Source organism: Misgurnus anguillicaudatus, chromosome 22 (genome assembly GCF_027580225.2).
Source record: "Misgurnus anguillicaudatus chromosome 22, ASM2758022v2, whole genome shotgun sequence".
Classification (NCBI taxonomy): Eukaryota; Metazoa; Chordata; class Actinopteri; order Cypriniformes; family Cobitidae; genus Misgurnus; species Misgurnus anguillicaudatus.
Window position 1 is genome coordinate 34,743,794 of NC_073358.2, and position 16,892 is coordinate 34,760,685.

Sequence of the window (16,892 nt, forward strand, 5' to 3'; positions counted from 1 at the left end):
CTAATGTATAATTTTCTAATATTTTAAAAATAAATAAGCAAACATTACTCTGTTTATGCATAACTAATGCAGTTTTATTTTCCAAGGCTTTTTGTAAAAAAAAAGAAATCATTTTGCCAATCAATTTAAAATATCCTTTTCTCTGTGTGCCACTGCCAAAACCTCTTCATTTTTAGCCTGTAGTACCCGAGTTCATTAAGTTTTGTGATGCATTTTATACACCTTCAAGTATGCATGAAACATAAAAAAATTCACTTTAATCCCTTGCATTTAATATTAATTTACATTTTTGTAATGTAAAAATACAACAAAAAAATGATACATTTTAGAAAATGTTTAATTAAAAATATGAACATCTGCGTCAATGACTTTTGTTCTTTTTCCTTATCTCATGTGGCATGATGGGCCAAATTAAAGATCTATTGTGGGCCAACTTTGGGCACCTCTGGATTAGAAGTACAGTAGCTGACAGGTATCTGCAGATATGTTTACCCGAGTTTGTCAGTCAGTATCACCCAACATGTTTTGCATTCACATGTGAAAGACTGTCTTTTAGATTATGGACCTGTCTATTAATATTTTTGTTTCTATTTTAAAAGATTTAATGAAATGTTAGGGTAGAATTATAATAACAATAGAAACAGTGAACTTCAAATCATGAGACATCAGCAAAATCAAGCAGCTTTACATTTCACTGACTAATTTATCAACATTCTAGCTAGCAAAAATGTGTTACATGATGTCGTTTGAACGGCTTCTTTTAAACGATGTATGCAGCATTGAGAGAAACGTGCACAATATTCTGACATAGGGCAGTTGGAGACATGTTTTCAAAGTGTTGGAAATAAATATTCTGAAATAACATTTGTTGCATTTCTCTTGAGTCAGAGACATAATTTTCACACATTAAAATTGTAATTGTGTCCATTGAATTTTAGTTATTTTGAATGATGCTAAGTTTCTTAAATAGACTAATTAAATTATATTAATAATAAACGTATTTAGAAAACAGTTTTTATGTACCACAATACTGTATGTGCTGTCTTAAAGAGACATGGTTAACCCCCCACCCCACCACACTCAGCTCTGAGAACAAAGAAGACACCTCTACCTGTGGGTCATTAACATATAAAAAGCCCTTCACACCTCACACCCACCTCTCCTCACAACCAGCTGTAAGGATTCCTGGAAACTTCCACCAGTTCCTAAATACATCCACAAACGTAAAGTTTCTGGATGTTTCACAAGTTTACTTTAGTGTATTACCTTTCCAAGCACTCTGCCTCAAAAATCTGGCAAACCTAAAGTTTAGCAGGGATTTCCCATCCCGTATTTGTCCGTATACAGCTCTTTTCATGCAGTGTCTAACACACAGACACACCAAACAGCATCAGTTATGTTTCTCCCAACACACACACAAGAGAAAATCAGTGTTTGGCTGAGAGAGTGAGCATACATGGTTGGAAATCACTACAGTGCGATCAATTTTAGTAACGCGCAGCATTTTAGGGTCAGTAACGATAACGGCGTTATAACGGGGAAACAGTAATTTATTTGACTACTCGTTACTGAAAAAAAATAACGCCGTTAGTAACGCCAATTACTTATAATGCCGTTTTTCCCATCACTGGTTATGCTTATCTTTTGTAACTTCTTTGAAGGAATCTTGAGTTAAATATCTCTATTTTTAATGAAGCACTTGCAAAACACCTGAGCCAGAAGTAATCCAAAAGGGACATTGGTTGAGTAAAAACCCCAAAGGCAATTTTAAAACTTTATACCTTAAAAGCATTTAAATGTCTAGTTGTGGATGACCGTATATGTTAACAGAAAGGTTAACCCATAATATCTCATACTTCTTTTTTATGTTGCTTTATTTTGTATATTACTTTACAGGGCTCGCAAAATTGCTAGCCCGACTTCTCGGGGTACCAAAATGTATCTCCGCCTTGCCTGTCAGGCTATCTTGGGAAGGAAAATATATTTAATGTTTTTGCATTCTCTCAGATTTGGTTAGATAATTATATTGTATGTAATTGCTAGGGATGTGCATTTATGTCATTTTTTAATTTCAATGAATCCATAGGTCTGAAGAACGATTAAGTGGGGGCGGGGCAATCAAAGGGGCGGGGCAAACACGTCATGGTGAAAATAATTTTTTTTAAATTAAAAACACTCAAAACTTAATTTTGAAGAAACTATGGTTTGTGGCTCTCTGGTATCTCTTGACCATGGACTGTAAAAAAGATGGACGACGCCTGTTCGCTCTCTTCCATTGGTAAAAAGTGAAGCCGCCAGTGTCCCGATATGGCGCTGACATCTTGGGTCTTGAGTCTGCGCAATAGCGATTTCGGGACCAGTCATGCGCAGTAGTGAGCAGAAAGGGAAGGCGTGAAGTCAAAACCCCGTCCTCGCTCTCGTAGAATGCGCATATCACACGATATCACAGCTGTCAATCATGACGTGACGCCACCGTTTTTATATCATTAAATAACTAACTAAACAGAAACCTATTTTAAAAACAAACATTTGAATTTACATCAGCGTGATAAAAACTACAGTAAATGACAGAAACCAGCTTCGGAAAAAAGATAATTGAAGTGTAATTAATTTTTTTAGTTGGTCTCAAGTCCCATTGAATAACATGGGGAGGCAGGCTTTATGACCTATACTGGGACCGGTCACTGGGGGGCGATCGAGACGTTTTGGCTTTACTTTTCAGGGCTTGTGCGGCACGCTTGCTCTTGACATTTGATGTTTAAATATGAGATGATAACCCATTGAACTTTTGATGGCGCCGTACATTTTGCCCCTGACCGTATTTCCGAAAATCACGGCATCCTTTTAAACCATTGTGCTACAGTGATGTGAGGTGTGGCCGGCTTCACGGAATCGGCAGCTGCCGCGGAATTATCTGTTTGTTTTTGAATCATGCATGGTACTGTTACTGATGTCATACACCGGTCTGCGTAGCTCAACACAACTTCAAACACGCATCTCCAGACCCAGTCTTTACTACCACATGCGCTTGTAACGCTAACCAGACATCCAATGCCGCTATATCGACAATAAATAAACCCACATTATCATCGTTTTCGTGATCAATCATCGATGCCACGCTCGAGTACTCAAGCAATCGAGTACTCGTGCCCATCCCCTATGTAATTCAGCCATTGGGTATTGAAATCGCGTTTGAGTGTGCGCTTATGTTTACTTTCACTTTACATTTGCGATCGCTCAAACTGTACCCTGTAAAAATGTCTGTAGAAATTACAGTATTACTGGGTATTACTGGCAGCTGCCAGTAACTTACTGTAGATTTTACATTTATGTTATTTACTGGCAACAGTTTGTTTAAAGTTAAATGAACACGATACATTTTCAGTTTTTATCTTCTAAGTTACTGGCAACCAGCTGCATAATTACAGCAAATTTTTGCAGTGTACAGGGAGTGGGAGTACTGATTTATCATTGATGCTCTGGACGTGTTGCGCACAATTTCCTCCAACAATTTCCTCGTCAAAAATCCTCAACAAAAACAAAGAGCAAAGTGCAATTCACTGTATCTCAGGGAAGGTAAATCAAATATCATTTTCAAGGATTGCTATGACAAAATAAAGCCCCCACGTTAGAGGTATGGATTGAGTATTTCTGTACTGGCAAGCTACGTTCAGATGCACAGAGAGTAGCTTTTCCGACAATGCGCACACAAAATTCAGTTCTCTCGTGTCTTTACACACATACACACAAAGCAGTCTCTGCATCTATTCTTGTAAAAACAATGAATGTATTAAAGTGAACATAATTAATGAAGAAAAAATCTTATTTGTGACATTAGGCTCTATTTAGCTCTGTGCAGATCTTGCTCTTAAAGCGACAGTAGCCCCTATTTTTTTGATCGGAAAAAAAATCCAATCTGTGACTGGAAAAACATTATAAGATCCAAAATGTGAGTCTTGTGAACTTTTGAATCACTATTTAATGGTGATCAGAGCCAGTGTGGAGATGGGCAGGAACAGTTGACTTGGATGGAAATCCAGGAAATTTTCAATATTCTACATTAAAAATCATGATTTTTTTGGGCTACTTATATTTATTTAGGGCTACCAAAAATACCTGCCCAAAAGGGCTACCATGGATTTTTTTAAATTTTGTGAGCCCTGCTTTACCTTTTAATAAAATATTATTTGTCTACAATGACTTTGTCATACTAACAATTTTCAGTACTTGTGCCTCTATAATTTTTGATGAAATTATTTAACAGTTTGCAGGAAAGAAAACCTTAAAGGGGCCATGACACAAGACTTTTTTAAGATGTCAAATAAATCTTCGGTGTCCCCAGAGCACATATGCAAAGTTTTAGCTCAAAATACCATATAGATAATTTATTATAACATGTTAAAATTGCCACTTTGTAGGTGTGTGCAAAAATGTGCCGTTTTGGGTGTGTCCTTTAAAATGCAAATGAGCTGATGAAATTCAAACACTGATCACAAGGATGGTGGTTTGTTGCAATTAAAACTCAATTTTGCTTTTCTCTGCATTAAATGGCAGCGCTGTGGTTGGATACTGCAGATTAAGGGGTGGTATTATTAAAATAAGAGCTCCTTATGACATCTTAAGGAGAGACAAATTTCAACGACCTATTTTTTTCATGTGCTTGTAAAGAATGGTTTACCAAAACTAAGTTACTGGGTTGATCTTTTTCACATTTTCTAGGTTGATAGAAGCACTGGGGACCCAGTCATAGCACTTAAACATGGAAAAAGTCAGATTTTCATGCCATGGCCCCTTTAACACTATAAAATTTCAACAGGAGAGACACATGAGTGACGGAAAGCGACAGGATTGTAATACGTTATTTTTCCCCATGCTGTGTTCTTTTGAACAAAGTTAGTCATATTTGAAGAGTGATGTTTATTGACTGCGCAGCTTTTTTGACATTTCAAAATGAAAGAATTTAAATTGAGGCCCTCGATGCCACAATAAAAAAAACACAGCGCTGCCCTCCACTTTTTCTGAACTTTAAAGTATTGTGCCCTCTTCCGTCAGCCTGTCATGTCACATACAACACAAGTTCTTGAAAATGACAGCTTGCAGTCCACACGAATCAACATAGTTTGTCATGTTATTTAAACTTTTGTGTTGATTGGCAGGTGCACAACGAGTTCTGGGCTGAAGAAGGAGGGAAAACAATTTTCTTTTCTTTTTAGTTCAATAAAAGCTGAATGGTGTTGCTAGGAAACTGATAATTCACGGCAATGCCAGTTTAGGTTCATGGGCTGCTCAGTGGTGACAAAAGAGTTACATTACATTTATGCTTTTGGCAGAAGCTTTTATGCAAAGCAACTCACAGTGCATTCAATCCTTATTTTTATGGGATCGAACCCATGACCTTTGCGCGCCAACACAATGATGAGCTACTGGAAAAGTTTTAACCCTGATTAAAAAAAGCTGCACCTGTATGGAGCATTCAAACCCATGTCTGTTCTGTTCACAAACCTGAGGAAATTTACTGTATCATCACAAAGTCATCGCATAGATTGCTTGGCCTTCGACTCACTGGCCGACTAATATAATATTATTTTCTTTTGCATTGTGTTTGCCCTAAGCTAAATCTGAATATCGCTTTTGATATTTTTCCTAACTAATCTGTCTGGCTTCATCTTGGTCTGCACAGCAAGACCAGTAGGACTGGGTCACCTTGAGGAACATCTGAACCATGGCCAGACACCCTTAGCTGAGTCAGTTGGTTTTTGGTCAGTTGAGCATTGGTTGGCAGAAGCAAGAAGAAAAAAGTGAGGAGTGATGGTAGCTGGGGCACTGCATCTATGATGTGTGTGTGTGCTTTCGAACTGAATGTGGTCATTAGATTTGCTGGGTAATGCGGATTACTTGATAATGTTCACCATCAGTTTTAATCAAACACAGTTTAATCTTCTTAATCAAAACATAACTGCAACAGAGCGCTTGTTTATATCTTTAAACTGGCATCCTTTAAAATTGCTTTCATAGTTGAGTAATACCATAAGGGAATCAAATGGGATTGGGGATTTGGTGCTATCTGGGTCACTTTATTTTTAGCATAGTTATATAAAACAGACATGTCAATCTTTTAGATGTTTCCTTTACTTTACAGATGGTTTGCGTATTTATTTTTGAGTTTGGATTTTGGATAGAAATAATGTATAACCTACATTAATGCTATCCTACATTTCAGACTTTGGCGACTCCCCTTTTCAACAATATTCATGTAAAAAATGTTGCTAAAAAGATTTATTTGTTAACAGTTACAATAGGGTACTTGCATTTGTTAAGTAAGGGAAATTGTATAGGCAGCCAGTTGTAATAGCAGAAGCCTCTGTTTCACGTCGGGCCCTGATCACACTGAAGGGGTTTATTTCACGATAACAACCGGCTGCCTGTACATTATCCTGCTTATTACATGGCAATTTACCTCATAAGTAAGGTAAGGAACAATAAATATTGATATTTTATTTGCTCATTTTTAACAAATGCAGACCTTCCGTGATAAAAACCTATTTACTTTCGGTTTCAAAGGCAGGGTGCATGATTTTTGAAAGCCAATGTTGATATTTGAAATCACCTAAACAAACACACCCCTACCCCAATAGAATCTGGACCTTCTTTTGATAGACCCGCCCCACACATACGCAACCCAGGCAACCCCATTTTACGTGCCCGTGCCACAACTTTCTTTTCCGTGTCAGTTTCACGTATGGGTTACTCAACTGTTCCTATTTTCTTAAAATTGTCGCTTGGTTTGTGGTTAGAACAACTTTCTGTTACATAAAATGACATCCTTACCCAAACCCAACTCTAACGGCGCATTCACACGGGGCATCAGCGTTAACGCTTCCCATTCACTTTTAATGGGTGACGTCATGCGTTGCCGAACTGAATTGTGGATCCGTCGGCGCTGCGTCAATGCCGTTGCTCGCGGCAGAAGTTGAACATTTCTCAACTTTTCAAGCGGCAAGGCGTGCGTCAGCCAATCAGATCGCCTTATGCAAATTACCTAGACAGAGCCAGCCAATTACGTTTATGGAAGAACCGAGCATGTGTAGCGGCCACTGTGATTGGCTGTTGGCCACGCTTCAGACAAGCCTTCCGTTAAGCGTTAACGCTGGCGCCCCTTGTGAATGCGCTGTTACCCTAACGTCAAGCAAAAATGGTTTAAAAAGCATACAAATTTTTTTTGTGTGAGCATACCAGTGAACACCCCTGACCACTCGGTGAGTTTCATGTCTTTGTAAATGAAAGTTTAATGCATTTTAGGAAGGATTGTTCCAGTGCACCCATCAACCCACTGCAGAGGTGGGAGGTGAAACACAAACACCCGAAAACCCTCGGGGCAGCCGCACATGTCGAAATTTCAGTCAAAACCGCTCTACCCCATCATAAACAATCCGAAAACAGGGCTTTAAGTGTAAAATACCGAACTTATCCTCTAAAGTAACATCCTAACGCAAACAGCAAATCTAACCCCAAACCGAAGCGACAATTATATAACAATTGTATAAAAATAAGAAAAACAGTTGAGTAACCAATACGCGTAACTGACACGAAAACTGAGCAAAATAATTTGTGACTATTTCACAGAATTTTGTGAGATCAGGTTGGTAGAACCATATATGGTGCTATAGTGGTGCTATATCACCCCTGGATGGTTCTTCATAGGTGCTTTATAGGTGCTATATGGCACTTAAAATGGTTCCCCTATATGATTACGAGCCAGTGAACCACTTTTTATTTAGCACAGTTTGATTTTAGAGTGTAGACATATTTATATTTTATTTTGTGTAGTATTAAACTGTACATGCCAAAATAATTGACATCATCCGGGTTACCATGTGTTATTAGTTTTGTTGCGACTTGCCAATCAGAATTAAGCATTCCAACGAGCCGTGTAATAACATAAGTTAATAGATTAGCTAGCATGATCAGTAAATAATATACTGGCTGTGCGGCCATAGTTTATATAGGCTGAAATACAAATCTTTTCTTAAAAAAACAACATAGGCAACATGCATATGATGGCCTGAAGAAAAGATGGCCTGTTTCCTGCCTGCATGTGTGATGATCAACATAATCTTGAAGAGGAAATGATCTTTACTTATCATGTTAAATTGATAGCTAGAGAAACTGATAGGCATATTGATTCCCTTTAGAATTTCCCTACTTTAGAAGTGTGATAAAGAGCAGGAAATTACTTTTGTGTATCTGCACCTGCGTACATACAGGACATTAGGTTCTTTATAGCAGTGGTTCTCAAACTTTATCGGCGTGCGGCCCCCCTTGAGTACAGTGCACCCTTTTGTGGCCCCCCAAAAGAAAATTACATAAAACATTATAAAATGTATCAGTTTAATTAAAGAAAACATATTAAATTATACAAAGTATTGCTGTTGGTTAGTAGCCCTATTTTTCTGAGGTTTCAATAAACTAAATTTATGATAAATTCATGTATTTTATAAAATGTCATAACTGGGCGAGAACCACTGATTTATAGAACCATTTACACAAAAATGGTTCTTCTATGGCTTCTATACCACCTTTATCACAGTGACATTGTGAAATTCTGGTAAAACCGTCGCTGCTGATGCACCAGTGATTCAGTGAGTCACTTCTTTGAGTCTTTGTGCTTAATGGGCAATTCCAGTAAAGCAAACTGCTAAAGTGCAGGCAGTAACTGAGTATTGTTTCCAGCAATGCAATTAATAAGGTGACACAGATCTTTAGTTTAGTGTAATGATGGTATAGTCAAGTCTTCCTGATGTTTTGCTCTTATTTTTAATTACAGCTGATGACAAAAATAACAATCCACCCAACAGGTTGCCACTAAATGCTACGCTTAGGGAAAAAGCATGGACCACTGCAAGAAAATTATAAAATTTTTTGTTTTTGTTTGCTGATTATTTTTAACCCATCGTTGAGACCCAAACCCAAAAATGGGTTAAAACAACCCAGCATAGGTTGAAATACAACCCAATCGATTGGGTTTGTCCTTTTTTCACCCAGCAGTTTTTCGAGAAGCAAAAGCATTTATGTACTGATTTCAGAGAAATCTAATTATGTAAAGTTTATGTTTAATACAAGAAAAGATATTTGCCAGTGGTTAAAACATAATCTTATTTTTCATTTTGAATCAGATTATGTTCTAACCCCATGTATTGGCAAACAGCTTTTTCATATTTTAAGCAAAAACATCACAAAATTGTACTAGATTTCTTTGGAAGCAATCTTGTATCATTTGCTTTTTAAATAAATGCATCTAGGTTGGTTTAAGGATGTTTAGTGATGTAAATGTAATAAAACACAAGACAAAAATAAAATTATGATTTTGGTCCATCTCAACAAAAGATTTTTTGCTATGAATATATATATACTGAATTCACAGAATACATCTACACCATTTCACACTATACAGTTAATTCCTATTTGTTTTGTGATTTTCTCACCATCTTCCCTGACCGGCTATGGTTCAGAAGAGTTTGCCCCCACCCCCTTTCAGTTGCTGCACTGGCGGTGACTCACACCTGATGATGTCACACTTACTCTGTTGCCATAGCAGTTGTTATGGAAACAGGAGCCAAGGTTTCAATGGCTTCTAGAAGTGGAACTCAATAAAGCAATAAGCCACTTCAGGCTGTCCATTGCTCTGGTTTTTCCCCGGTTAAGGGACTTTACCACAAAATGTGCTTCCTTAAACCTCCTAACCCGTGGCAGGGGTCTCCAATGTGGTGCCTGCGTGAATTCTGTAAAACCTTTGTGATGGTTGCGTAAATTTACAACTTGGCATATGAAGGGGAATGTGCACATCACAAGTTCACAATTAAATTGTGGCACATTTGGAGTCCAAAGCATCTCTTTTCTCATTGTTTTGTTATATTTTATTATATTTTATTGCTCTGCTGATAACTATTTTTATGCTTTGACTATTAGCACGAGAACTTTGTGTGGACGTTTGGTGTTATGATGAACATCACAGCATTTGTTTAACATGGATCCCTACTGACATTCAGTGGAAGACACCCAACTGTTTCACAGATATAGTTTGACATTTGTGGGTGTTGGATCACAAGCTTTTGTTTTAGACATGTTCTCCACGCAGTGGGACCCACGAAACACTGCTTTACTGTTTACCCACTGGATCTCTCCATCATAACAGCAGTGTGAAACAGTATGATACATACGTCCCCTGATTCTTCATCTGAAAGCTGTGAACCACGAGCAGGCTGATTGTTGTTATCTGTATGTTATCAGTTATTCTCTGTGATGAGTAAAAAGCCTGTCATGTTCTTTTTTGAACATTGGGAGTTGAACAAATGTTTTATCTGATTTATGATCAGTCGACTACAGAAATTAACTATAGCTGAGGGCATTTAGACTTGTGAGAGCTAAGTGCATTTTGTTTATCAGATGATTTTTGTTAATATAATTGTAGAATAAAATGATTTTTATCTATAATGACCATCATAAAATAACAAAATCTGAGGTCATATTAAGGGTAGGCTGAACTTTTACATAAAAACAGGTCTTACTTTGCTGCATGGATTAATAAATTAGCCTAATAAATTAAATAATTTAAATTTTTCAGTGATTAATTTCCAATTAACCATATAAAAGCAGAGAAATTAGCCCAGAACTACACAGGAGGAGCTGGTCAATGACCTGAAAAGAGCTGGGACCACCATTTCCAAGGTTACTGTTGGTAATACACTAAGACGTCATGGTTTGAAATCATGCTTGGCACGGAAGGTTCCCCTGCTTAAACCAGCACATGTCCAGGCCTGTCTTAAGTTTGCCAATGACCATTTGGATGATCCAGAGGAGTCATGGGAGAAGGTCATGTTGTCAGATGAGACCAAAATAGAACTGTTTGGTCATAATTCCACTAAACATGTTTGGAGAAAGAAGAATGATGAGTACCATCCCAAGAACACTATCCCTACTGTGAAGCATGGTGGTGGTAGCATCATGCTTTGGGGGTGTTTTTCTGCACATGGGGCAGGGCGACTGCACTGTATTAAGGAGAGGATGACCGGGGCCATGTATTGCAAGATAGGTCAAGGCTGGGTCTTCCAACATGACAATGACCCGAAACACATGGCCGGAATAAACAAGGAGTGGCTCTGTAAGAAGCATATCAAGGTTCTGGCCTAGCCAGTCTCCAGTCCTAAACCCAATAGAGAATCTTTGGAGGGAGCTCAAACTCCATGTTTCTCAGTGACAGGCTAGAAACCTGACGGATCTAGAGAAGATTTGTGTGGAGGAGTGGGCCAAAATCCCTCCTGCAGTGTGTGCAAACCTGGTGAAAAACTACAGGAAACGTTTGACCTCTGTAATTGCAAACAAAGGCTACTGTACCAAATATTAACATTGACTTTCTTAGGTGTTCAAATACTCATTTGCAGCTGTATTATACAAATAAATAGTTAAAAAAATCATACATTGTGATTTCTGATTTTTTTTTAGATTATGTCTCACACAGTGGACATGCACCTACGATGACAATTTCAGACCCCTCCATGATACCAAATGTATACCTAAATGGTACCTATTAGGACCTTTTTAAAGGGTACTGCCCCACCTTATCGAAAAAACCAAGCTAAGACCACCATAAGCTAGTAGCTGGTTAAAGCTGATCCTCCCAGCCTGGCAAAGCTGGTCAAGCTGGTGAGTCAGCTGGTCTTCCAGCCTGACCAGCTTGAAAGTGACCAAAACACAGCTAGACCAGATTAAAAGGTGACCAAAACATAGCAAGACCAGCATATGCTACACCAGCAAAATCAGCTTAAACCAAGCTAGGAGACCAGCTAAAACCAGCTCACCAGCATATGCTGGTCTTAGCTGGATTTTTCAGTAGGGCAGTGATAGCTTTGGCCCATTTTTTTAGCATAATTACAGCAGCTTTTCTTTGTTTTGTTTTTTGCCTTAGTTGTAGGACATTGTCCCCGGAGTCTAGACTGTGCCCGGGAGCGACGGCACTTCTGCCAGCCCGGCTCCTCACACTGCGGCCCGTGCCTTGACCCATTTGTGGAAAACAAACGAGGGAAATGTGTGGTCAGGAGACGAAATCACCCTGGTAAGTACTCAACTTACCCTTTAAAGTCAACTTACAGTCTTTCACAGTGTCTGCAGCCAAAAAGAAAGCAGATAGCTATTAAATTAATAGTCTCCAGTAAGCGGAGTCCATTGAGTGCATTTATAAATAGTGTAAATTAGAGTCTATGCCTTGATAAATGGTACCTGAATACCAAGCACAGCAGTTCAGACATTAGGGTTGTGCACCATTCAGAAGTTAATAAGAAATGCCTTTTAAATTGCAAATCATTTCCTGAGGTAGCAAACAGGATACAGATTGGCACAGAATTAAACATTTAATTTAAAGTTGTATAGCTGTTGTAAGTTTAGTTTTTAATAATACATTTTATCTATCTTTATTAACCATTTACATGTTAAAGGGACACTTTTCCAGCTCCCCTAGAGTTAAACATTTAATTTTTACTGTTTTAGAATCCATTCAGCTGATCTCCAGGTCTGGCGCTACCACTTTTATTATAGCTTAGCACAATCCATTGAATCTGATTAGACCATTAGCATCGTGCTAAAAAATAATCAAAGAGTTTCGATATTTTTCCTATTTAAATCTTGACTCTTCTGTACATCGTGTACTAAGACTGACGGAAAATTTAAAGTTGCGATTTTCTAGGCAGATATGGCTAGGAACTATACTCTCATTCTGGCGTTATAATCAAGGACTTTGCTGCTGTAACATGACTGCAGGAGGCGCAATGATATTACGCACTGCTTGAAAATAGTCCTTTGCTATAGACCCTTTTACAGCCCACGTGATCAAATAGCCTGCTCGCGCATTTTGGCAACAGAAGTGGTGTTGTTCCCCAGTGGTTCTAACGTGTTAGCAACTCAGAAAGTTTATTGAAACAGGTTCCCAGCATCAAAATGTCTGGTTGTTGCGTTTGGTTGAACTAATATAATATACGTATATATGTATCTGGCAACTTTATATTTGGGCATCTGCTAACGTCTTCTGTCCACTCCACTATAGTACACAGATTTGTAGCTAGAGCAACGTCACTACTAGAGCAAGCTCCTAATTGGTTAATGAGGTGCGAATATCTGACAAGGTTTGATGTTTCAACTTGCACGTTTCCCGCGGCAATGCTCAATTCGCAAGGAACTCCGCGCGTTCCGAGCCATTCACGCATACCGCGCCACAGGATGCCTATTCACGTATTTGCATTGACTTATCATATAAATCACTTGCGCTTGCGGCCTCTTCCGCGTCTGGTGTGAATGCCACATTAAGCTACGGTAGCCGCCAAAAGACAAACACACCATCGTCTGAGACAATGTAGTGATAAAATGCTTTCTATTGAGCAGTTTGTCCATTTAGGGTTACTGTAATAAACATGACAGTGCGAGAAAACAACCTCCATGTAAGGGGACCTGCAGTGTATGTAGAAACAGCTCATTGTATGTACATACAGACCAAACACGGGGCATCGTGTACTTGCTCTAGATTACTCGCGGGATTTAACTTCGTGTCATTTTTCGCTCTAGTTGAATTTTTTACTTGGGCGAAGATGCGTTTGAGGCGAATAGCGTGTGTTTTTGCGGCAAACGCGGCGCCCATATCGCGTCATTTGCATCGCCTCACGCAAGGACGCATCTGATTGCGTCTTTGCATTGACTTTGTATGAAATTTACTCGCGCAAATCATTGAACTCGCGTCTGGTGTGAACCCACACTAAGGTAAAAAAAACAATACAGTTCATTTTGTAGGGTGTTTATACACCACTGATAATATAGTTATGTATATTATATTGCATTTATGTCAAGAGATTATTCTAAAATCCCACATTGCACCTTTAATATGCTGCACAAATATGTAACTCCTCTATTGGTAAGCAGCAAGAGGGTTTCCCTCATTATATCCTCAGTATATGCATTAAACTGCAGTGAAACACCTCTCACTCTTGTAGTCTGGTTTCCCTCTCCCACTCTTCCACCCACACATTGCTGCAGATACAAGAGGAGGGAGGGGGATTAATGAAATAATTCAGGCGGTCTCATTCTGCACCGCAGTGGAACGGCACGACAAATGCCGATCTAAACACGCTTTCCTTTAAACACACTTATTTACATCATTAGATGTAAATATCTTTGAGCAGTTTGCTGTTCAGCTTCCTTTTGTTAGTCCAAAAAAAGATTGTTTTGCCTGCGAGTATCGAGCTGTATTCCAGTGCTGCTTTTGGTCGGGCGTTCTGATGTTGACACATAATCAATACAGTTCAACAGGCAGGAGTATGAGCCGTACCCTTTTTCCGACACCTCTGTAAACTCTCCTTCTTCTGTATAGTATAGAGTCTTTGCACATTTTTTTTCACACAGTGACCTTTACGATTTGTGTTTATAACTGAGACAGCTGCTCTTTAGTTTTTATATACAGAAAAAAATATTAGTTCTTGGTAGAAGTGCTGTTGTTGGTTTATCACTATGGACATATAATACTTTTAGGTGAAGTGAAACTCATTAATTTTAGAACAATAATGTTTATCAATATTTATACCTTAAAGGGATAATTCACTGCCCCCAAAAAATGCTGTCATAATTTACTCATCATTACTTTGTTCTGAGGAACACAAAGGAAGATATTTTAAGAAATGTTTGTAACCAAACCGTTCGTGGACCCTATTTACTATTCTTTTTTCCTACTATGGAAGTGAATGGGGTCCACGAATGGTTTCAAAATGTCTTCCTTTTGTGTTCATTAGAACAAAGAAATGTATACAGGTTTGTAACAACATGAGGGTGAGTAAATGACAGAATTTTCATTTTTAGGTAAACTATCCCTTTAAATGTCCGGATTGTGTTTGATGTGCTGTTCCTTTGTCTCTTCAAATGTGTCGTCAACATTCAACACAAACGTTATTTTAGATTTAGTATGCACTTAGTTTGTACATTTTAGAAAAAACTTTATTGCATGATGTTTATACAAATTAAAATTTCCCCACAAGGAGGTTATGTCACTTTTAGGTACAAATTTAGATACGTACACACACACACAAACACACACACACACACACACACAAATAGATACTGTATGCACGCATTTTCTTTCAAACACCCAGTCTAGTTTTTTTTTTTTTTTTTTCATCATCCTGCTTTTAAAGTTTAGCCATTGGCTGCTTAGTGGTTGCCTTGTTGATGTGCTTCATTCATGAATCTGAGTAGGCCCATCCCATAGATATATTCACTAGATGTCGCCTTGGGGCTCTAAGCATGCGTCAAAAACGCCGCCATCTTAGAACAGGGGTCGTGTCATAGGAAGTATCTAGGTAAAGCTGCTATCTCCGCCTGTACTTCGAATTCATGAACGATGCCGGACTTTTGTGCTGCGCATGGATGAAAGGGCTACTAGCACTATGCATTACAGTTAGAAAAAGTAAATTTTCATAAAATCAAAACTTTTATTTTTTCCTGTACTAAATGCTAAATACATGTCTGACTGTTGAAACGCATTCATGACGATTTATGGTGATTTTATTTCGGTTACACCATTGCCTACAATGACGCTGATGCGGGATTCCCCTGTTTCAAGATGGCGGCTCTGTTTGACGCATTCGGTCCAATAAACTGCCGTAGCCAAGTCGACATCTAGTGTACATATCTATGGGTCCCTCCCTCATTCGGTACCCAATAACCCCCACCCACCTGCATGCCTGCCCACATACACAGCAGCACCTACACACATTGCAGCAATGCAATATATATGTGTGTGTGTGTGTGTGTGTGTGTGTGTGTGTGTGTGTGTGTGTGTGTGTGTGTGTGTGTGTGTGTGTGTGTGTGTGTGTGTACATATACACACATAGTGTTACACAATAAACACTTCACAGATTTTCAGTGCATGTCACGTAATTTACAATAAATGCTTATGTATTAATATACTGATTCTTAAAGCACTGCACCACATATACAGTATATAGACCGTTTCATCAGGTGCACGTGCGGTGACGCGATAAGCGTCTGGTCCGAACTTTACTTCCGGTTTCTGTTAGTTTAATGGTCTGACTAGTTGCTGAAACTGAACTCTTAAACAAATACCTCGTCGAAAATAACAAATGTTTTGGGTTCCTATGTAATCTAAGTGTTGTTTATTTTCTTGTTATATGAATAAACTACTTTAAAAGGACTTGGTTGTTATTTATTCTTCGCAGAGTTTACCGGAAGTTACGGGATGACCACGAAAGCCGCGTGTTTATGTTGTTACTGCTGAAACCGTCTATACCAAATACAGCACGTCATCTGTGATGTTCAAGCTATTTGAATATGTCACAATTACGGCTGCACGATAAATCGCATGCGATAGGAATGCGCATCTCGTAGGTAAAGCCGATTCTTTGATTAGTAGTAAATCGCCATCACCTGCTTTCATGTGGAGTAGCATTTACTACACATAGCCGTAGTTCCCTGACAAGGTGGGCCATATCGCATACATATCGCAGACGATACATCCGTGATAATTAATGCAAAATTGTCCGTGAACTACGGCTCTTTGTAGTAAATGCCGCTCCATCTGAAAGCAGGTGATGGCAATTTACTACTAATCAAAGAACCGGCTTTACTGGCGAGATGCGTATGACAATCACATGTGATTTATCGTGTGGCCCTAGTCACAATATTCCTTTCCTTTGTGCATTACTATTTAAGCTTACCCTATGAGAAGGGCTTATTATGTGTGGTTGAAAAGTAAGAAGAGCATTTTTGAAGCCCAAAGTGGACGGAGCCTTTAAATTCACACAGTCTTTTGCTTACCTGACTGATAAGTACTGCGGTTTTACAGC

The 16,892-nt window shown here is 38.6% G+C and overlaps 1 protein-coding gene across 1 annotated transcript in view; it reads left to right on the forward strand.

Moving 5' to 3' along the window:
- npdc1b (neural proliferation, differentiation and control, 1b) overlaps positions 1 to 16,892 on the forward strand; it is a 34,427-nt gene that overhangs the window by 10,368 nt on the left and 7,167 nt on the right. Inside the window, exon 2 of the mRNA XM_055199264.2 lies at positions 11,963 to 12,109. Within this exon, the coding sequence (XP_055055239.1) occupies positions 11,963 to 12,109 (147 nt within the window). The remainder of the gene's footprint in view (positions 1 to 11,962; positions 12,110 to 16,892) is intronic.